Here is a 21,921-nt window from a genome sequence, read left to right as displayed (position 1 = left end):
TGTATGATTGCAGACCCAATTGGACTCCACTTGGTCCTATTACCATTATTTATTTATTTACTAGGTGTAATCATTGATGATGAAATGTGTTCACGGGGACGAAATTTGGGTTCTGGAGTACTCTGACTGGTGAACATGCCAGGAAGAGGATGGATTTATGAGAAATAAGCCATACTAGTAGTCTGGGGAGAAATGGAAAATGATAGTGTCCCAAACAGCTCACTTAAAAGTCTGGTGTGATTGTCCGTGTCTGCTATTTTTTCGGGAGGGGCCCAAGCTCCTTATGCAGTCATTTAACGATACGTACCCAATAATTAATATAGAGCCTTCATCCATTGACACCTGAGTGTATTGCGTGCTTATGCAAAAGTTAAAATTTTGGAGAAACCAGAAAGGTGCAGGAAAGCAAACACAATGTACAGCGAATTTTTATAAACCATCTTTCCCAAAAAACAAGCTCCAGTGAAAGAAGACCATTTAAATAACTTATTTTCAACAAAAAAACGATTAGATAAATCTTTTTGCATATGTGCAAGCTGGTGTTTAAATGTGTCTACGAAACTCAGACTTGCCTAGACTACTATGAAAATATTGGTTTTACAGACTATGGTCTGCAGACCATTATAACAACCTGGATGTAGTCATAGGTTGAATTTCATCGGCAGCTGAGTTATGAAATAACTTGAGAGCCTTTACCCTAATCAACCTCCATGGAGCCTTAGAGTTGACCCTTTAACTCCCAGATCAAATTTGTAACTCTCCTTACTGTCAATCATACACTTCTTATAGTGTTAGTTTAGAGAATTTAGTATTGGATCAACTAATTATCCCCAAATTGATATTTTTCTTTATTCTCATCACTTAGCTGGTTGATATTGTATTTGATATTGTAAGCAGAAATTCTGTCTTGGTCAATCATGGGAGTATAAGTATTTTATGTTGACTCAGCAATGAATATGTGTCATATGGAATTTACAGAAAGTACATGTTGTGTTGACCCTTTAATTCCCATGAGTGACCAAGACAGAATTTCTCCTTACAACATCAACACAGAACCAAGCTGACTAGTGGGGAGAATAAAGATGGAAACTCAATCAGGGGACTACAAGTTGATCCACTACCAAATTCTCCCAATTGAAATCATAAGTACTTTAAGGCAGACAGTAGGGAGAATTACTAAAATGAGATCTTGGGAGTTAAAGGGTTAATCAAAATCAAAATAGTTAGTTTTTGGTTTTGTGATCCTGTGATCCTGTGTAAGAGCTTGAAATAGAGTTGTCTAGCACTATGTCTTTTGTTGATTCACATTATCCAGGTTATAGAGAATTTTTTTTCTATTCCTCAAAATAGATTGGACGAGTGGTTTTCCTCTTTTTGTTACCACATGGTTCAATGGTGTTGCTATTCTTAACCCTTTAACTCTTGTGAGTGACCAAGACAGAATTTCTCCTTACTATATCCATACAATATCATGCAGACAAGTGATGAGAATAAAGAAAAATATCAATTATGGGATTACTAATTGATCTGATAGCTAATTCTCCAAGCTAACATAATGAAAATTGTATGGCAGACAGTAAGGAGAATTACTGATGAGAACTTGGGAGTTAAAGGATTAAGGATTTTTTAGAAATGCTTGCAGTGCATGGTGGTCAAATCCATTAGGGTACCAGGAACCTTGGTTGTGTTCAGTGGCTCAGGTTCACGAGTTTCAGTCATCTGAGCTTTCTCTCTTCAAATTGGATGGAATTGCTGCTATCAGTTGAAAATACTGAAGAGAGTTTGTTTTGATTTATTCTAAATTTACTTTGCCATTTGCTAACTGTTAAAATGTTTTCATGTTCATTTAAGGTACAGTTTATCTTAAATGAGGAAGACTTTTTGATAAAACCGATGCTTCCAAATAACATGTTGTTTCCAATAGTTGTCAAATAAAGTGGTGATGCTTGAAGTTGAGCTGCAAAGGTTTAGAGTAACCTTATTTTGGTAAATCCTACATAACTTCTTTTGAGATGGCTGTTCCTTTGTCACCTGGTGCCATATGTGAAAGTTTCCTCTAAAGAAATGTAGACAAACAGACATAATTTGAGCTATGATATCAGTTTCTATGATTATTATGTTGGGAAAATGTATTTTAACCCTTCAACTCCCATGAGTGACCAAGACAGAATTTCTCCATACAATATCAATATAATATCAACCAGGTAAGTGATGAGAATAAAGAAAAATATCAATTTGGAGTTAATTGGTTGATGTACCACTAAATTCTCTGAACTAGCTTTATAAGAATTGTATGATTAACAGTAAGGAGAATTAAAAATTTGATCTGGGAGGTAAAGGGTTAGAATGTGCTTTGAGAATAGTGAGGATTTGTCTTCTCAAATGGAAGAACAGGCAAAATTATACAGTTGGAATACTGTATCTCCATGTTCCATTGATGAGATGTAACACATAATTGTAGAAAAAGGGCTAACCTCTACTAGGCAAAAAGCTGTTTATTAATACAAATTTTTTTTAGTATCACCAACACAATGTAAGTGCACAAGGCTGTGTCAAAGGACTTGTTCTTGATGCACTTTTCTTTGTAGGGGCCAACTTAAATAAGGGTTTTGCCCTTTTGGGCACTGGCCAGCAATTATACGTCTGTGACTACCTTTGTTCACGGCAATTGATATAATAAAAGTTTCTGTCCCATAAAAGTATTGAAGTAAATTTAGCACAACATGCTGCCCAATTTTTCTGCCTATTCAAACTTTATCCACTCCTATTTCATTTCAAAGGCAAAACCTTGTGAAATTTGCTCCTTTGGTTGAATAAATGTTTTTCTTTTCCTTTAGCATTGTAGGTACCTTTTGCTGTCAATGAGTGTTTTCCAGTTGATGCTTACATTGCAGATACAAAAAATAATTGGTCCATTACTGACAAGGTACACAGAAAGTGGAAAGACATGTACAACGAATCTACAAAACCTGAAGGTAACTGGTGTGTGGAAAAGGCATCTGAATGCAAAACATGTGACAAGTGTTTTACACAAAAGGAACATCCACAAGTACATGAAAGATGCCACACTGGAGAGAGACCATACCACTGCAAAACTTGTGACAAATGGTTGATTCAAAAAAGAGATCTACAAGTCCATGAGAAAAACCACACTGTAGTGAAGCCATACCAGTGCAAATCTTGTGACAAGAGGTTTACTCAGAAAGAAAATCTAGAAGCACATGAGAGATTCCACACTGGAGAAAAGCCATACCAGTGCAAAACATGTGACAAATGGTTTACACTAAAAGGAAATCTACGAGTACACGAAAGAACCCACTCTGGAGAGAAGCCATACCAGTGCAACTCTTGTGACAAGCGGTTTGCTCATAAAGGAAATCTAACAGTACATGAAAGAACCCACACAGGAGAGAAGCCATACCAGTGCAAAACATGTAATAAGTCGTTTAATCTAAGAAGAGATTTACGAGTCCATGAGAGATTCCACACTGGAGAGAAGCCACACCAGTGTAAAAATTGTGACAAGTGTTTTACTCGAAAAGAAATTCTAAAATTACATGAAAGATCACACACTGGAGTGAAGCCATACAAGTGTAAAACGTGTGACAGGCGTTTTGCTCGAAACGGAAATCTTCAAGTCCATGAAAGAACTCACACTGGAGAGAAGCCATACCAGTGCAAAACTTGTGACAAGTGGTTTGCTCAAAAGAGAAACCTACAGGTGCATGAAAGATCCCACACGGGAGAGAAGCCATACCAGTGCAAAACTTGTGACAAGTGGTTTTCACGAAAAGGAAATCTAACAGTACATGAAAGATCCCACACCGGAGAGAAGCCATTCCAGTGCAAAACATGTGACAAGTGGTTTGCTCAAAAAAGAGACGTACAGGTGCATGAAAGATCCCACACTGGAGAGAAGCCATACCAGTGCAAAACTTGTGACAAGAGGTTTGCTCAAAAAGGAAATCTAACAGTACATGAAAGATCCCACACTGGAGAGAAGCCATTCCAGTGCAAAACATGTGACATGTGGTTTAGTCATAAAACAACTCTGAGAGTACATGAAAGATCCCACACTGGAGAGAAGCCATACCAGTGCAAAGCTTGTGACAAGTGGTTCACTCGAAAAGGAAACCTAACAGTACATGAAAGATGCCACACTGGAGAGAAGCCATACCAGTGCGAAACATGTGACAAGTGGTTTACGCAAAAGGCAAGTCTACTGATACACAAAAGAACCCACGTAGGAGAGAAGCCAAATCATTGTAAATCTCGTGACAAGTTGTGTACCAATAATACTGATACACAAACCCATGAAAGAGCGCACACAGGAGAGAAGCCATACCAGTGCAAAACGTGTGAGAGGTGTTTTACTCGAAAGGGAAGTCTACGAAAACATGAAAGACTGCACTCTGAATAGCAACCACATTCTTCTGATTTCGATGAAACATTCACTCGCTGGATTTTCCAGGAGGAACTGAACAGTGCTTTCCAGCTCTTTGGCCACTATAATCACTATGATAAACACATGAAGTAGAACATTTTACCGTGTTATACGCAAGTTGCCTCAAATCTGCTTGCCTAGCAGATTTGCTTTTGGCTGATTCTCTCACTCACGTCGGTACGCATTTACGCAGCATTAAGTCAGATTTTTCCTCTGTGTATTAGAGGTACATACTTTTTTTTTTTAAGATCTGCTGCCACTTAAATATTCTTTGTATCCCTGTAAAATTATCCCTGTCAATGCCCGCATTACCCCATTGATTTCCCGTCCTGTCCAGTGTCGGAGAAGGGGGGAGGGGGGGAATCGGAGTCGACTTGTGCGTGACTTCGTGGAAATATCTTAACTTGTAGAACGCGAATGTTTGTTGTTTTGGCAAATGTCATTGTTTTACGCATGAAAAAATTTAAATGGAAATAGGTGACTAAGGAAGAGATGACCAAACAGAACATACAACGTTGTGTTTTTAACTTATGTTGTCCTGGTAAAGTTATGTTCAATTATCAAGTTAACTCGCAAATTGTTTACAAAAGGAATATTTTGTATTGTTTGTAGCAGGAAGGAAATAGGTGACTAAGGCAAAGATGACCAAGTAGAACATACCAGGTTGTGTTTTTAACTCATGCTGTCCTGGGAAAGTTATGTTCAATTATCTAGGTAACTCGCAAATTGTTTACAAAAGGAATATTTTTTATTGTTTGTAGCAGTAAGAGGAACCGGTTATCATTTATCGCTTTTTTTGGGGGGGGGGAGGAATTTTTTTTTATGCAGTTTATGTTGCTCTTAAGTTCAGATTTCGTTATGAACACACTATGACTCGATAGACAGCTGTGATTTTCTCTCCTTGTCACCTGTCGAATGGTAACAATGCTGATGAACTAACTCTTGTAAATCAAGGGGAACGGGGGGGGGGGGGAGGTCTGGAGGAATTTAGTTATGTTAAGAATGAATATACCTGACTCCCATCAAAAAGGCCCTATGAGTTTTTTATGACTTCCTCCTGCTACTTTGGCAGTTAATTGATAATTGGCAGGCAATTTTTTATAGTCCCTAGTTTATTCTCTATTTGGGATGACTGATCCCTTTCCATCCCCCCTGAAAACCATGTGATCTTCCCAACGAAAATCATCCGCAAACCCCGTCCCTTCCCCCAACGCGATAAGTAATGACTGGTACCCAAGAGAATGAGATAATAGTCGGACAGTATGAAAAGTAATCATCGAAAATGTGAATTTAATTAGAAAACCCGATGCAACCTTTCGTAGTTTTAACTTGATTTAACAAATTAACGTTATTGCATCGGCGTTCTGATTCTCGCTTTACAATAATATATTTTCATTTTTTTTTGTTTTTATGGCTAATGCATGCTATGGATGTAAGGCCACTACGTTATCGAGATGTAAGAGTGATTGTAACAATAAAATTCCGAACTTCCGAATTCGACCCGATTATTGTTTGTTTCAGAGTATCTTGGTAGTTCGACATTCGCAATAGAAATTATTGGGCCAATGGGCTTCTGTTGGGGGCACTAGACATAAAATAAAGAATATTGCGCTTTGAAACAAATTACTCGTTTTAAAATCATGCGTTTGTATAACTAGGGTTATTTACGTTATGTAGTTCTTTTTTCCTTTTCAAATCCCTATATCTACTAAGTCAGCTTAACAGCACCTCACGAGAGAAAAACTTGCCTGGGTTACTACATGAAGAGTTGTCATTTTGATGCTGGCACGTAGGCGTAATACCTTCTCCTATCCTCCCCTTCTACTTATGTAATGCCAAGATTTGTGCCGAAAATGCAGCTGTAAGTGCATGCTAAAAGTAGTACCCATAAGGACGGTCGGTCGGTCGGTCGGTCGGTCGGTCGTACGGTTGCATGATGGAACATATTTTGTCATATAAACTTCAGTGTTACGGAAGGATTTCCAACCCTGAGAAAAGCCATAACAAAGCACACAAAAAAACTTGTCAGTTGCTGATACGTCACTCGCCTATCGCGCGACTCGGTCAGGTTAATGAATGAACGGCAAAGCCCTCACCAGTCAATGTAAGGTCGTTTGTCGCCGGGAATTTTTTTCGGATTATGGCCTCTAAAACACTGAAAAATCCCTATCGCTTACAAGCAGTGAGGTTGAAACTTTCCTAGAATGGGAAGAAAAACCGAACGTTACGTATTCAGTGGCTTTGGTAACGGCGGCTTAGAACGAAAATGTACATCTGGAAGGTTTGCCACAGGCTAATTTTAGCCGTGTACCTAAAAGATTTCTTCTGTCGGTAAGGAACAAACTAAAAACCGAGAATTTTGTACATTGAAAATTACGCCCATTGTTTGTTTTAGTAGTGTTTCAACGCACTTTTTCATCTTGAGCCTTAGCGCTAACGCACTTTACGATCTTTATTCGGGGATTGTCGATTCTTTTATTTCCATTCATTAATAAAGCTGACTTTTCTTGCCAGGTAAAGGGCTATTGTGTTTAAATAATACACCAAATAATACATGGTTGCTTTTAGATATGAAATTTCTCTTCTCGTGTTCAACTCGGAATCTCACTCGTCAGCTGTCGAGTTTAACACTCGAAGAGAAATTCCATATCTACCCGCGCCCATGAATTAATCTTTATTTCTCGGCTGCGAGGACCACTACAATTTTTATGGTGCTTCGCTGCGCGCGCTTTGCACGCGCTACGAGCTCCACAATGAGAAGGACTCTACAGAATAAGGATAACTTTTGTTCCCTAAACGTTAAATATTGTAAAACATTTGAAAAAAAGTTAAAAATTCTGAGCTACTGTCATTATCTTAAACATTGCGGTTTATTATGGCCTCAAGGGTTCACATTCATCCTCGGCTTAGGAAACAGGATGTGAGATCACCTAATGAAAGCTACTTAGAAATGATAATAGGCAAATCCTTTTTCTCTTCAAGTCTTTTCCCATCTTTCAAAATGGTCAGATCCTTGATTAGTTCAAGCGTTTCTTCCACAAGTTTTTTGTCTGCTTTCTCACGAAAATGCGCGGTGTGTGTCTGGAAATCAAGGAGCTGACTTCTTTCTGTTGATTTCTCATCAAACACTTCGGTGACATCGATAGAATGTTTTCCGTGTATACGTCATGTTTCCAGCCATTATCACCAGCAGATCGACTTAAAAGTTCGAAAAAAATCAACGAATTTGAAGAGCAATAATTCGCTTGTTCATCCAATGCGCTGTTAAGTAGACATGTGTCACAACAAGGCGAAAAACGTAGAAAACTATATGGACAGGTGACAAGGAGAGAAAATCACAGCTGTCTATCGAGTCATAGTACGTTCATAACAAAATCTGAACTTAAGAGCAACAGTAGCTGCGTATAAAAAAATCCCCCCCCCTCCCAAAAAAAAAAAAGCGAATTGGATGTTACTGTAGTCTGAAATCCAGGTCTGGTGAAATCTGGTGCTCGAATACACAATAATGGATCATTTCTTAATCATCACAAAGTCTTAGATCTGGAGGTTCTAAAACCGTCCAAGATCTGCATCACCACTGGGAGGTTTAAGAGGTATTCTGCTGTTGGAAACTGTCCGATACGTTAACTATTCTTAATTTGATTGACATTTATAAGTGATTTCGTTTATCTATACATAACAAAACAAACTTGATGTATGCGGCACGTGCTTTATCGCTACATATATGGCACTGTTCCACGTGCTTACAATGAGACGTGGAGTGCGTGCTTCTTTCGAATAAGCGGATAGGTGTAGGTGGGAGTTAACCGAACCGTTGTAGTAAAATCGTTAAATCAAGTGAATAAACCGTGACTTAATAGGGAAGCGTGGTACAGCTTTTTCACACTGCTGAGGACCTTTCCAATGACCTTTACCTCATTCCTTTGGACACAGTGCATAGATCTATTGCCATGCATAGATGAAAAACTGGATGCGTTGATGATCACCGATCTTCATTGGGAAGTCCTGCCTTCGATGGTGATTCAAAAATCGTAAAATTCAACATGGCTCGTAGAACTGGGAGATGTTTTCCGGTGTACTCGCCATTATCAGTTGAAATATTTTTGCACAACGGACACAAGTTAACTCCACCCAGAGTCTGACAAGAGCGCTTAGCAAACAAAACAGACAAAAGCCCAATTCTAACATTATTAAGATACTACTAGGGGTTGCTGATAGCAAGTTATGTGCTGCGAGGGGACGAATGAAATACAACAGCAACGACAACAAACTTTATTTGCACAACCATATAGTTGCAAAAATTATTGCAAAAGTTAACTTAATTTACGTGGCAGGTTGTTTTTAAGCTACATCGCTGACGATTTATTGTGTAAATCAAAGTAAAATGAAACAATGATAGTAAAGGCAAGTAGCCTCTTCGATGTTCACGGTATTTTTATTTTGTTTTTTGTTCTGGATTTTGGTCATTGTGTGAACACTAAGAACAAAATGTAAATGGTCATGTTAATATTGCTCTTTGGAGTTCAACAAGTAACAGGACCTAGAAAATTGGTAAGAGCTATACGACAGTAATTTCACAAATCTGTGATTTGTTTGTCTTATAAATTAACATTTCTTGAAGAGAACAAGAACTCAAGGAAATCGCTAATTAATTTTAGAAGTTATATAACATATTTAAAACTGTATATTATCAGGATATCTAAGCATCTAAAAGCTCAAGCCATTGTGAATTGTTTTGAAGTCAATTCTAGATGCTTTAACATCTCCTCAAAGTTGTCTTACCTGTATTTGATTTGTTACATAATAAATAAACAAATGGATAACTCTCTTGTAACCGAACAAGTAATGTGAACTTAATGACTTACGGGGTTTAAGTAATACGAAGGTAATTTGAAATATCTGTCATAAACTGTTTATATAAATTATTGCATGATTCCTCAATAAGTGGGTAATTCTCTTGTAATTGAATAGGTAACTTAAAATGAGCTATTAATAGGATGTAAGAAATGTCAAGGCGATTTCCCACATAATCTGTTAATCTATATTTATCCACTTAATTAGTCATCCTTGGAGGGAAATTAAAAGAACGGAACACTGTAGTTTGACAGCTGTTCTAAAGCTCAGGTTTATACAAGAATTAACAATGCCTTCACTTTGGGCAACTTTAAGAAACTTTATTGAAAAAAGCTGTCGTGGATTGTGTGCAACTGTGCCGAAACGTTTGCCTCAACGGGCGATTGTCTTAAATTGCTTGCCTCAAAGGGCGATTGTGTCGAACTGTTTGCTTCCTCAGGCGATTTAGTGACTTCAGTGACTTCAGTGGGCGATTGAACCTTCCAGCACGCTTGAATTGGCAGATAAATCAGGGACAACGTCTCTGTATCTGGAATATTTTGACTTTCAAGTGCATTCAAGTACATCCTGTCTCCTTCGACTAAAGTTTGGTCAACTGTAGCAGTATCCTAGTGCCGCACTAGACATGATTGTGCACACAACAGCGCTGAAAAGTCATAAAAGAGGATTGTCTTCCCCTGGAAATGTCACTAAATCGTTCGTGACCTTTATGAATAGTTCCAGCGATTGATTGAATTGCATTTGACATGATAGCTCAGTTAAAAAAGAACGATAAAAACTTACCCGCTGCTCTCGAGGGCTTGATGGCTGGAACAGCTTGAGTGTTGAACGCATATATATAGAAGTGAGGCCCCACACGGAAAGTCAAGAATAGTGCTGCTGCTCGCTAATGCTCAGAGCAATGAACGGATATGGGCGGTTTGTAAAACAATAGGTTGAAAGGACTTTTGTCCCTCATAGGTGAAACTGCACAGTGCACAGCTTACGATTTCTAATCGAAATACTAATCCCTTTTGCGCCGATTAGGTATAGAGTGCACATCAATGGAGACTTCATGTCTTTCACAACGCTACCGTGCGCGCTAGGCCTGAGAGAGTCAGTTTCGATTAAGCGAAATCGGAGCTTTTCAAAACCGCCGGCGTCGCGGCTCTTTAGTTTTATGATTAAACTTAATTAAGTGCATGTCTAATGTATCGTCAATGTAGTTAAAGCCCGGCGCGACGAAAAATTAATCAGTTTCCTCAGTAGGGTAAAAAAAAGGTAAATTGGAAAATGTCAACTTCTTAATTGACATGAAGGTGAGAAAACCTCAAACGGAAATTTTTTTGGCGGCGACTTCCTCTTCGCCGCTCTAATTGCTCTCTAAATTTTATCACAAGAAAAGCAATAGTGAGTAGACGCGAGTTCGTGATTGATAGATCTGTCAGCTTTGAAAAAAGTTAGCCTTTAAATCGACTCCTATCTGATTTGCGTCCGTCATATACTTCGTACGTAAGATGCCTCCGGACGATAAGAGGAATAGAAGTATTGAAAGTATGGTGCATTAAAATAATACAATCAGGAGTTGCGTATCTCTACAGAACAGGAACAAGAGTTGACATTTTTCCAAAAATAATCGGTGCCGACTATGCAAGAGCCATCACATTCCTTTGCTGAATCCTCTGGAGAATCACCTCCTAAGAGTAAACTTAAGGTATGAATATACTGGTGCATCTTTAACCCTTAACTCCCAAGATCTGATTGTTAATTCTCCCCTGTAGCTGCTACACATTTCCTTGTAAATTAGTTATGAGAACTTGGTGCTAGATCAAGATAGCAGCTTCTACCAGATAAGTTTGAATATTCTCATTACCCGTTTGTTGAATAATGTATGAATATTGTGGGGAGAAGTTTTATGTTAATCACTTCGGAGAGTTTAAGGGTTTAGGGTTTATACGTGATCTGTGATGAAAGCCAAAGTTAAAATGTGACGCGTGAATTTTACTGAAAGGTGAATGTTATTCGTGAATTTGAGAAACTGAGTGAGGCGAGATTTGATATCCTGAAGTATACTTGAACCCTGAATTTCTTTTATAGTGTGATAACCGCAAGATTTCCCTGTAACCTTGCACACAAGACGAGAGATAAGAAAATTTTCCCTCTTATATCCGTGACGCTTGACCTGATTTTTTCAGTAAACCCACGGTTGCACAAAGTTATTTTCACTAGTTTATCCTGGCATTCAAAAAAAATCGGCATGCACAGTATTGCTATTTCAACTATGATCACTGAAAAATATGAAAGGCATAAAAAGAAAACTGATCGAAACTGTTGGTATGCGTGGACCCTCTAAAATTTATAAGCGGTGACCCCGTGCACACTTTCCTTGAGAGATCAGAGCTATAAGGAGCATTAAGGACAACTCATTATCTATCTAGAAGACAATACATAGAGCGCTGCCGCGTAAGGAAAGCCGAGAAGTTCGATACTCTAGAAACACTGATATTTTGGCTGAAGAGTTCAACCAATGTTTGGCTCCTAAGAGTGACTGGCATCTAATTTCTCTTAACGTAAAAATAACTAGTCGAAAAACCGCTCAAAATAATTAGTATGATCCATTTAAAACTCTACTGATCAGTAGCATCAGTGGCCAAAGTAATTACTGAGACTATGCAGGTAAAGGACTTCGAGGGCGAAAAAAACTCTACCAACCTTTGCTTCCCGAGGGTTCGATCTTGCAAAACATTTGAGTCAGTAGAAAATTCTGGGCTATCATCTGTCATTTTACCTAAAGCCTTAAATGCGGCTTATCATGACCTTAACTGATTACATTCCTTCTCGGCTAAATGAACTGCATTGAAAACGAATTAGTCAGAGCTACTTAGAAATGATAATGAGCAATTCCTTTTTCTCTCCAAGTCTTTTCCCATCTTTCAAAATGGTCAGATCCTTGATTAGTTCAAGCGTTTCTTCCACAAGTTTTTTGTCTGCTTTCTCACGAAAATGCTCAGTGTGTGTCAGGAAATCAAGGAGTAGATTTCCTTCTGTTGATTTCTCATCAAACACTTCGGTGACGTCGATGGAATATTCTTCCGTGTACACGTCATGTTTCCAGCCATTATCAGAAGCAATTTTGATAATTTTTTCGATGGGTTTTTCTTCTCCAGCCCAGTGCTTGTTTTGCTTGAACTTAACCCAGTCCATAAGGTCTTGCCCTTGGACGATGAAAAGTAAGATTCCCGTCTCGTTCAACTCTTTCTCAAAACAATGAAGCAGAGCCTCTTCAACGTCGACATAATAGATACTGTGGATGAAATGCACCAAGTCAAACTTTACTAATTCCTGCTGATGGCTGCACTTCATCTTCTTGTAGTCTTGAAATGTCTGCCGACAAAGTTCAATTTCTATAGGGTTTTCATCGGGAAGACTGCTTGGCAAGCTTTCAATGGTCGCCATGTAGAGATCGCACGAATGTTTGTTGGGCTCGATTGCTCGGTTGAGGATCTTCATGTGACGATTACGCTCGCTTTTTTGTAATTCTTTCTTCACTATTTTTAAGATTTCCACATCTGTTTCCCCTGATCCACTTCCTACACTTAAAATATTGAAATAAGGTTTGTTACGGCGCACAGCAAGCGACCTCTGAACCATGGGCGGTAAATGTTCTTTTAAAAGCTTCCTAACTTCGCTTCTTTGTCCAGTTTTCGCCAGAAAAACATTATGACTTTTGACATAGTGCATTCCGCATAGTAAAGCAAATGTTGTCATATTGTCGTCTTCGTCAGGGAACCAAAACTCAAAATTACATTTGAATAGATCCTTCCACGGTTTTAGCGGCCATATTGGTTGGGGGTCAAACAAAACCTCGTTGCTAGGCAACGAGTCCTAGAATCTCTTATGATAATAAGACGCGCATCGCTACCCTCGTTAAATTTTCGCTTTGTTCAGGAACAAGAATCAATATCCATCGCTAAAAAAGATAAGACATTAATAAAGGTGAGTGACCTTTTTTCTCTAGGCGAAAAACCTTTTATTCTGTGCGTTTTATGGGAACACTGGGATCGTTTTCTTAGAACGTGACCTCGCGGCTGACATAATGCCAGAAGGTCACAGTACTGCTTTTTCTAAAGACTTTTTGCAACTTAATTGGGCAGAGGAAAAATTGAAATAAATATGTTTACGTGCCCTTAAAACTTTTTCGTCCAGACAGGCTAACATACTATTGAAAAACAATTAACTCGGCAAAGAGAAACCCTTGGCTAAATGGGTTTTGGAGATAAGTGTTGTGTCGGCGGCTGTAACAACGACAGGAGATATCCGAAAAAATGGGTCATCCACTCGCATGTAGAGAAGTTATCGTTCCACAAGCCCAAGCAATCGTTGATTGAAGCATGGTCTCGACAGGTTCAGAAGGGAAGAAAAGATTTCTCAATAGGAAAGTCAAGAGAGAGTGTTGTCATCTGCTCTAATCATTTTCGAGACGGGAAGCCTTCTGTAAGCAACCCTATACCTACTCTTTTTTTGACTCCTTTTGAGCATTCAAATAGTAAGTCACCCAAAAAGCGGCGTCGATTAGAGTATCAAAAGGAGACTGCAACGTCAGCAGTAACTAAGTCAGTTGTACATGCTGGCCCTTCAGAGGTGACACCGGTTGATAATAGTGGTATACCTGCAAGTGATGAATTGATGAAAAGTGGAGACGATTCCTCGGGGTTAACACTGTGTACAGCCTGTGCACAAATAACCAGAGATGCTGATGTTCGACTCTATACTGGCATGCAAAATACAGATGCTTTCAGAACCTTATTTGAATATTTACTCCCTAAAGCTAAGAATATGAATTACTGGAAAGGGGATAAGCAAACTGAGGCAGAGAAGCCCAAAAGGTACTCTGATATGACCATGGATGAGTCCCCAAATGTCAGGAAACCTGGCCCCCAAAGGAAACTAAAACTTGAGCAGGAACTTTTACTGATAATGATGAGGCTTCGCTTAGCTTTGTCTGTTGGGGATCTGGCATTCCGATTTGCAATATCAGACACTCTTGTCAGTTCAATTTTTATCTCCTGGGTAAAGCTAATGAAATGTGAGCTCTCATGGCTTATCAAGTGGCCCTCTAAGGAGCAGACGAAGAAAGTGCTACCAAAGTGCTTCGAAAAATACTACTCTAAAGTTCGGTGCATTATTGACTGTTCAGAAGTATTCATCGAAACACCATCAAGCTTAGAGCTACAGGCTATTTGTTGGTCTGACTATAAACACCATTGCACTTTTAAGTTTTTGATTGGAATAACTCCAAATGGACTAATTTCTTTTGTGTCTGATTGCTATGGGGGTAGAGCATTCTGGATTTACACTAGAGGGCTCTTTCGGAACACGCGTAGCCATGGTTCGAAATAAAAACAACTATTGAGCTTGAAAACACCTAAAGTACAAAAACCAAAACCAAAATTTTAAGTACGTTGTAATGCTACCACCGTAAAGCCTAAAATTTAAAGCTACACAATATCGATGGCTCAAAAATATATTCTAATTTCTCAACCGAAAGAGGTGCTTTTTAAAATGCGATTTTCGCATCATAGCGGCCGCGAAGTCAACTTCGAACAACATATCAATCTGCCCATAAAACGCAGAGATAAAACGGTATTTCGCCAAGAAATTGGGCACTTACTTTCAGTAACGCCTTATCTTTGTTCCCGCTAGATTTGGAGACGAAAATAAGCAATTTTCCTTCAATAAAGTTAAGATATTGAGCGAAGGTACCGAAGCACGTCTAATAATTGCAAAAGAATCTATCGCTCGTTGCCTAGCAACGAGGTTTTGTTTGACCCCCAAACAATATGGCCGCTATAAACCGTGGAAGGATCTATTGGCGACTAGACAGTGTCTGCCCCACAGGTATTTCCCAGGCGGTGTGTGCACTCTGATCGCGTTGCATCATGGTCGTAAGACAAAAAGTGAGGCATTTGCATCCTGGCGCGATCGAGTGAACATCTTTGGTGGCAGCGAGATAGCGTGAATAAACGTGGAATGTAATGTGGAATCTGTCTGTTGCTGTTCTTTCGAATTCGCTCTTAGGAGGCAACTGACGAGATTCAGAAAGAATCGAAACTGCAGTCTAGCCTAAGAATCTACACAGATGGCAGCAGTTACATTCACAGCCGATGCTCTTGTTTGAATAATAGCAAATTCAGAAAATACATTCCTAGACGCGAGTTATTTATTCAACGCATTACAACGAGACAGACACCTGATAAACGAACCTTTATTCGTGTCATCCACTTAGCGTAAATACGGGATTCATAAAGCGGGTATGGGCTCCTGTTACTAGGCTTTAGTTTCCAACTGCGGAGTTATTTTCACTAGTTTATCCTGGCATTCAAAAAAAATCGGCATGCACAGTATTGCTATTTCAACTATGATCACTGAAAAATATAAAAGGCATCAAAAGAAAACTGATCGAAACTGTTGGTATGCGTGGGCCCTCTAAAAATTTATAAGCGGTGACCCCGTGCACACTTTCCTTGAGAGATCAGAGCTATAAGGAGCAGTAAGGACAACTCATTATCTATCTAGAAGACAATACATAGAGCGCTGCCGCGTAAGGAAAGCCGAGAAGTTCGATACTCTAGAAACACTGATATTTTGGCTGAAGAGTTCAACCAATGTTTGGCTCCTAAGAGTGACTGGCATCTAATTTCTCTTAACGTAAAAATAACTAGTCGAAAAACCGCTCAAAATAATTAGTATGATCCATTTAAAACTCTACTGATCAGTAGCATCAGTGGCCAAAGTAGTTACTGAGACTATGCAGGTAAAGGACTTCGAGGGCGAAAAAAACTCTACCAACCTTTGCTTCCCGAGGGTCCGATCTTGCAAAACATTTGAGTCAGTAGAAAATTCTGGGCTATCATCTGTCATTTTACCTAAAGCATTAAATGCGGCTTATCATGACCTTAACTGATTACATTCCTTCTCGGCTAAATGAACTGCATTGAAAACGAATTAGTCAGAGCTACTTAGAAATGATAATGAGCAATTCCTTTTTCTCTCCAAGTCTTTTCCCATCTTTCAAAATGGTCAGATCCTTGATTAGTTCAAGCGTTTCTTCCACAAGTTTTTTGTCTGCTTTCTCACGAAAATGCTCAGTGTGTGTCAGGAAATCAAGGAGTAGATTTCCTTCTGTTGATTTCTCATCAAACACTTCGGTGACGTCGATGGAATATTCTTCCGTGTACACGTCATGTTTCCAGCCATTATCACAAGTAATTTTGATAATTTTTTCGATGGGTTTTTCTTCTCCAGCCCAGTGCTTGCTTTGCTTCAACGTAACCTTGTCCATAAGGTCTTGCCCTGAGGAGACGATGAACAGTAAGATTCCCGTCTCGTTCAACTCTTTCTCAAAACAATGAAGCAGAGCCTCTTCAACTTCGATATGATAGATACTGTGGATGAAATGCACCAAGTCAAACTTTACTAATTCCTGCTGATGGCTGCACTTCATCTTCTTGTAGTCTTGAAATGTCTGCCGACAAAGTTCAATTTCTATAGGGTTTTCATCGGGAAGACTGCTTGGCAAGCTTTCAATGGTCGCCATGTAGAGATCGCACGAATGTTTGTTGGGCTCGATTGCTCGGTTGAGGATCTTCATGTGACGGTTACGCTCGCTTTTTTGTAACTCTTTCTTCACTATTTTTAAGATTTCCACATCTTTTTCCCCTGATCCACTTCCTACACTTAAAATATTGAAATAAGGTTTGTTACGGCGCACAGCAAGCGACCTCTGAACCATGGGCGGTAAATGTTCTTTTAAAAGCTTCCTAACTTTGCTTCTTTGTCCAGTTTTCGCCAGAAAAACATTATGACTTTTGACATAGTGCATTTCGCATAGTAAAGCAAATGTTGTCATATTGTCGTCTTCGTCAGAGAACCAAAACTCAAAATTACATTTAGATTGGCGACTAGACAGTGTCTGCCCCACAGGTATTTCCCAGGCGGTGTGTGCACTCTGATCGCGTTGCATCATGGTCGTAAGACAAAAAGTGAGTCATTTGCATCCTGGCGCGGTCGAGTGAACATCTTTGGTGGCAGCGAGATAGCGTGAATAAACGTGGAATGTAATGTGGAACCTGTCTGTTGCTGTTCTTTCGAATTCGCTCTTAGGAGGCAACTGACGAGCTTCAGAAAGAATCGAAACTGCAGTCTAGCCTAAGAATCTACACAAATGGCAGCAGTTACATTCACAGCCGATGCTTGTTTGAACAATAGCAAATTCAGAAAATACATTCCTAGACGCGAGTTATTTATTCAACGCATTACAACGAGACAGACACCTGATACACGAACTTTTTTTCGTGTCATCCACTTAGCGTAAATACGGGATTCATAAAGCGGGTATGGGCCCCTGTTACTAGGCTTTAGTTTCCAACTGCGGAGTTATTTTCACTAGTTTATTCTGGCATTAAAAAAAATCGGCATGCACAGTATTGCTATTTCAACTATGATCACTGAAAAATATAAAAGGCATAAAAAGAAAACTGATCGAAACTGTTGGTATGCGTGGACCCTCTAAAATTTATAAGCGGTGACCCCGTGCACACTTTCCTTGAGAGATCAGAGCTATAAGGAGCAGTAAGGACAACTCATTATCTATCTAGAAGACAATACATAGAGCGCTGCCGCGTAAGGAAAGCCGAGAAGTTCGATACTCTAGAAACACTGATATTTTGGCTGAAGAGTTCAACCAATGTTTGGCTCCTAAGAGTGACTGGCATCTAATTTCTCTTAACGTAAAAATAACTAGTCGAAAAACCGCTCAAAATAATTAGTATGATCCATTTAAAACTCTACTGATCAGTAGCATCAGTGGCCAAAGTAGTTACTGAGACTATGCAGGTAAAGGACTTCGAGGGCGAAAAAAACTCTACCAACCTTTGCTTCCCGAGGGTTCGATCTTGCAAAACATTTGAGTCAGTAGAAAATTCTGGGCTATCATCTGTCATTTTACCTAAGGCATTAAATGCGGCTTATTATGACCTTAACTGATTACATTCCTTCTCGGCTAAATGAACTGCATTGAAAACGAATTAGTCAGAGCTACTTAGAAATGATAATGAGCAATTCCTTTTTCTCTCCAAGTCTTTTCCCATCTTTCAAAATGGTCAGATCCTTGATTAGTTCAAGCGTTTCTTCCACAAGTTTTTTGTCTGCTTTCTCACGAAAATGCTCAGTGTGTGTCAGGAAATCAAGGAGTAGATTTCCTTCTGTTGATTTCTCATCAAACACTTCGGTGACGTCGATGGAATATTCTTCCGTGTACACGTCATGTTTCCAGCCATTATCACAAGTAATTTTGATAATTTTTTCGATGGCTTTTTCTTTTTCAGCCCTATGCGTGTTTTGCTTGAACTTAACCCAGTCCATAAGGTCTTGCCCTTGGACGATGAAAAGTAAGATTCCCGTGTCGTTCAACTCTTTTTCAAAGCAATGAAGCAGAGCCTCTTCAACGTCTACATAATAGATACTGTGGATAAAATGCACCAGGTCAAACTTCACTAATCCTTGCTAATGGCTGCACTTCATCTTCTTGTAGTCTTGAAATGTCTGCCGACAGAGTTCAATTTCTACAGGGTTTTCATCGTGAAGACTGCTTGGCAAGCTTTCAATGGTCGCCATGTAGAGATCGCAAGAATGTTTGTTGGGCTCGATTGCTCGGTTGAGGATCTTCATGTGACGGTTACGCTCCTTTTTTTGTAACTCTTTCTTCACTATTTTTAAGATTTCCACATCTGTTTCCCCTGATCCACTTCCTACACTTAAAATATTGAAATAAGGTTTGTTACGGCGCACAGCAAGCGACCTCTGAATCGAGGGCGGTAAATGTTCTTTCAAAAGCTTCCCAACTTCGCTTCTTTGTCCAGTTTTCGCAAGAAATACATTATAACTTTTGACGTAGTGTAATCCGCGTAGTGAAGCAAATGTTGCCATATTTTCGTCTTCCTTAGGAGACGAAAACTCAAAATTACGTTTGGATTGGCAACTAGGCAGTGTCTTCCCAACAAGTATCTCCCAGGCGGTGTGCGCACTCTGATTACGTTGCATCATGGTCGTAACACAAAAAGTGAGTCATTTGCATCCTGGCGCAGTCGAGTGAACATCGTTGGTGGCAGCGAGATAGCGTGAATAAACGTGGAATGTAATGTGGATTCATTGTCTGTTGCCGTTCGTTCGAAAGTTCAAAAATGTTTACGAGCCTGTGCGACTCTTGTCATTCCTCCGTGACGAATTCGCTCTTTGGAGGCAACTGACTAAGTATATTCAGAAAGAATCGAAACTGCAGTCTTGCCTAAGAAACCACACAAATGGCAGCAGTTACATCGTTCTTCCACAGGTGCCCCAAGCTTCAGTAGTGAGATGATCATCCTACGAAGTAAGAATCATGGCGAAATTGTACCAGTTTGTATGAGAATATTTACGACCGCTCTTAGGAATAAAAAAATACAGTCAAATTCTCAATGAAAATACCTCACTTTACTTCCACGTACAGTGTATCGCTTGTTGTCTGACCGCTTACTATGTTGAAAAGAAGCCATTTTAGCGAATTATCCATTTCTAGATTTACTGCATAAGAGAAGCCGCTCACCGCTCCTGTCCGGTTTTTCTTTTACCGGGTCCCGTAAGTGTGGTGCCTCTTACTAGTTTTGTTTCACATTTACGAACGTGTTTTTCCGAAATAGGTATTTCGCATGTCGATCGTTTCCGGGGTCAATTCTTTCGACGTGGAGCGGCCTCTTCGACTTTTAGTCGCGGCGTGCCCGGCGATCTTATACAACTATACGGTAACTGGTTCAGTGATTCTAAAAAAAGCTTATTCAAAGTTTAGCCTAGAATCTTAGCTCGCTATAGGATCTCTTGCCGCCTTCTGTTAAGAATGCCCAGAGTTTCATCCCCCCCTCCCCCTCTGTCCAAGGATTCCATGCACAAGTGAGGCAGAGCGTGCAAGATCAAGGATCAGCCTGCATAGTCATCAAAGGACGTGTTAACAGGGGCGATCGATCCACTGATCCTTGGACCCGATGAACTTACGATCATCAGACCTTCCTCGAGGAAGGGGCCTTTTCCGGTCACAGCCGCCTACTTCACCACCAGCAGCCGCTTACGGAAAACATAGTGAGTCAGTGTGTTAATGACGAAATCTGAACCTATGAAGACATTGGTTGGGTGTAAAAAGGTAAAAAAATAGCTCACTACGAAACGAATTAAATGTTTTCTGTTCACACTACAATGATTACCAGCAAGAAATGCATCTTGGGCTTGCGCACAATAAACCCGAAGCCACTTACGTCAAATTTCACGAAAATGTCTCTTCTCAAAAAATTTTTTCACCACTGAAGAACGCTTGATCAGCATTTATCAAATTTATCAACTTTGAGGAGTGTTTTAAAAAAGTCTACATTTCAGGTAAACAATTCATACATGGAAAGTAAATCCAACCATTGGAAGGAATAAAAATACATTTTCAAATTCAACCAGCATTGTCTCGGTAAGAAAAAGCTTGATTCCACAGAAATAAAACTTGTCAGAAATTAATTTTTTAAACAGGCAATAAGGTTTATTGGCACTTGGAAAATTGTTTTTTCAAGAGGCAAGTTTTACATGTACTCAAGATGCAACCATCTGCATGTAATTCTCCTGAATGCTTTTCTCCCATTTTGCATTTGCCTTTGGACAGTTCATCAAATCCTTGAGGACTAATTCTGGAGTAGTGTTAATAGAATTGAAAATGGCTTCAATAATCCATTCATACAGCCATTCTTTGTGTGGACCAGAACTTCTGTTGAGCCCATAGACACCTAGAGTCTCAAAACCTTTCAAGCTGACAAGAAAATCAGCATATTCTAAAACAGTTTCTTTCGGCAAAGACTGGTCACAGAGAGGAATCATTGTCATAACTTTAAAACCAGCTTTGTAGATGGAATCAAGTAAAACCTTGGAACCATCTGCCTTAACCATATGTTCCAGCTTGAATATTCCAGCCTGTAACATTAGAGAAATAATTACAACAGTTGGTTTTCAATGAACTTTCCATTTCTCCATTTTTGGTTCTTACAGGTAATAGAGTAATTATTCATAAGCGATACCTGTGAGACAGTCACATGTCCTCTACTACTCGGGGATGGCAACCCTTTGGGAAACGAACAGTTGAATGCCTTCAGTGATGCCCAGAAATTCTTTGAAATAAATCTATAAGGACTTAAATCTCCATTTAGCGCTAGTTTCTCAGAGAAGATTACTTTACTAACGCCACGAGCGTAAAACTCTTCAGCTGCTGCAATCCAAGATTGCTGAAACAAATCTACCGGAATATCACCGGCAGTCTTGAAAAACACGAACTGTACGATTTCGTCTTTCGGTTCATTTGTAACAGACATATCAAACAACCACCGGTTATGGTTAACAAGCGAAGGGATTTTACAGCTATTTCTGGATTGTCTACGTTTGTAACTGCAGTTCTAATTGGACATCTATAATTGAAGCATTACGGCTCTACAAAATACGCAAGTATCTGAAATCATATAGTTTGACCATTCCTATATTAAGATACCTTGCATTACAAATCATATTTGAAGCTCTTTCTTTCCTAT

At 39.4% G+C, this 21,921-nt stretch overlaps 5 protein-coding genes, 1 long non-coding RNA gene and 1 pseudogene across 6 annotated transcripts; 2 read left to right on the top strand and 5 right to left on the bottom strand.

Annotated features, from left to right (window-relative positions):
* The first annotated feature begins 1,933 nt into the window (after nt 1-1,933).
* LOC113675796 (uncharacterized) lies at nt 1,934-5,249 on the top strand. Its single transcript, XM_027192398.2, has one exon. The coding sequence runs from the start codon at nt 2,948-2,950 to the stop codon at nt 4,418-4,420; it is 1,473 nt and encodes a 490-aa protein (XP_027048199.2). The 5' UTR covers nt 1,934-2,947; the 3' UTR covers nt 4,421-5,249.
* Nucleotides 5,250-8,703: 3,454 nt separating this feature from the next.
* LOC149039747 (uncharacterized) lies at nt 8,704-10,582 on the bottom strand. The gene is made up of 2 exons (XR_016179808.1): nt 10,082-10,582; nt 8,704-9,944 (listed from the first exon to the last, which is right to left on the bottom strand). It is a non-coding gene; the product is annotated as an uncharacterized LOC149039747 (long non-coding RNA).
* Nucleotides 10,583-11,496: 914 nt separating this feature from the next.
* LOC149039745 (histamine N-methyltransferase-like) lies at nt 11,497-15,059 on the bottom strand. Its single transcript, XM_089182690.1, has 2 exons — nt 14,949-15,059; nt 11,497-13,247 (listed from the first exon to the last, which is right to left on the bottom strand). The coding sequence occupies exon 2, from the start codon at nt 13,043-13,045 to the stop codon at nt 12,155-12,157; it is 891 nt and encodes a 296-aa protein (XP_089038816.1). The 5' UTR covers nt 13,046-13,247; nt 14,949-15,059; the 3' UTR covers nt 11,497-12,154.
* LOC149039746 (uncharacterized) lies at nt 13,541-14,677 on the top strand. Its single transcript, XM_089183168.1, has one exon. It carries the CDS (start codon nt 13,541-13,543, stop codon nt 14,675-14,677), a length of 1,137 nt encoding a protein of 378 aa, XP_089039294.1.
* A 420-nt stretch (nt 15,060-15,479) lies between the features above and the next one.
* On the bottom strand, nt 15,480-17,583 carry LOC149039744 (histamine N-methyltransferase-like). Its single transcript, XM_089183559.1, has one exon. The coding sequence runs from the start codon at nt 17,301-17,303 to the stop codon at nt 16,293-16,295; it is 1,011 nt and encodes a 336-aa protein (XP_089039685.1). The 5' UTR covers nt 17,304-17,583; the 3' UTR covers nt 15,480-16,292.
* Nucleotides 17,584-18,242: 659 nt separating this feature from the next.
* LOC149039743 (histamine N-methyltransferase-like) lies at nt 18,243-19,507 on the bottom strand (annotated as a pseudogene).
* Nucleotides 19,508-20,801: 1,294 nt separating this feature from the next.
* Nucleotides 20,802-21,788, bottom strand: LOC113669928 (uncharacterized). Its single transcript, XM_027186012.2, has 2 exons — nt 21,418-21,788; nt 20,802-21,313 (listed from the first exon to the last, which is right to left on the bottom strand). The coding sequence occupies exons 1-2, from the start codon at nt 21,706-21,708 to the stop codon at nt 20,939-20,941; spliced, it is 666 nt and encodes a 221-aa protein (XP_027041813.2). The 5' UTR covers nt 21,709-21,788; the 3' UTR covers nt 20,802-20,938.
* Nucleotides 21,789-21,921: the final 133 nt, after the last annotated feature.

This window comes from Pocillopora damicornis, chromosome 9 (genome assembly GCF_964200805.1).
Source record: "Pocillopora damicornis chromosome 9, jaPocDami1.2, whole genome shotgun sequence".
Taxonomy (NCBI): domain Eukaryota; kingdom Metazoa; phylum Cnidaria; class Anthozoa; order Scleractinia; family Pocilloporidae; genus Pocillopora; species Pocillopora damicornis.
Note: the sequence above shows the minus strand (reverse complement) of the source record. Positions and strands in the feature narration are given on the sequence as shown.

Coding starts and splice junctions, on each gene's coding strand:
- LOC113669928 (XM_027186012.2), bottom strand. CDS start 21,708: ATGTCTGTTACAAATGAACCGAAAGACGAAATCGTACAGTTCGTGTTT. Junction 21,314..21,417: donor GACATGTGACTGTCTCACAG/GTATCGCTTATG, acceptor CTAATGTTACAG/GCTGGAATATTCAAGCTGGA.
- LOC149039745 (XM_089182690.1), bottom strand. CDS start 13,045: ATGACAACATTTGCTTTACTATGCGGAATGCACTATGTCAAAAGTCAT.
- LOC149039744 (XM_089183559.1), bottom strand. CDS start 17,303: ATGATGCAACGCGATCAGAGTGCACACACCGCCTGGGAAATACCTGTG.
- LOC113675796 (XM_027192398.2), top strand. CDS start 2,948: ATGTACAACGAATCTACAAAACCTGAAGGTAACTGGTGTGTGGAAAAG.
- LOC149039746 (XM_089183168.1), top strand. CDS start 13,541: ATGGGTTTTGGAGATAAGTGTTGTGTCGGCGGCTGTAACAACGACAGG.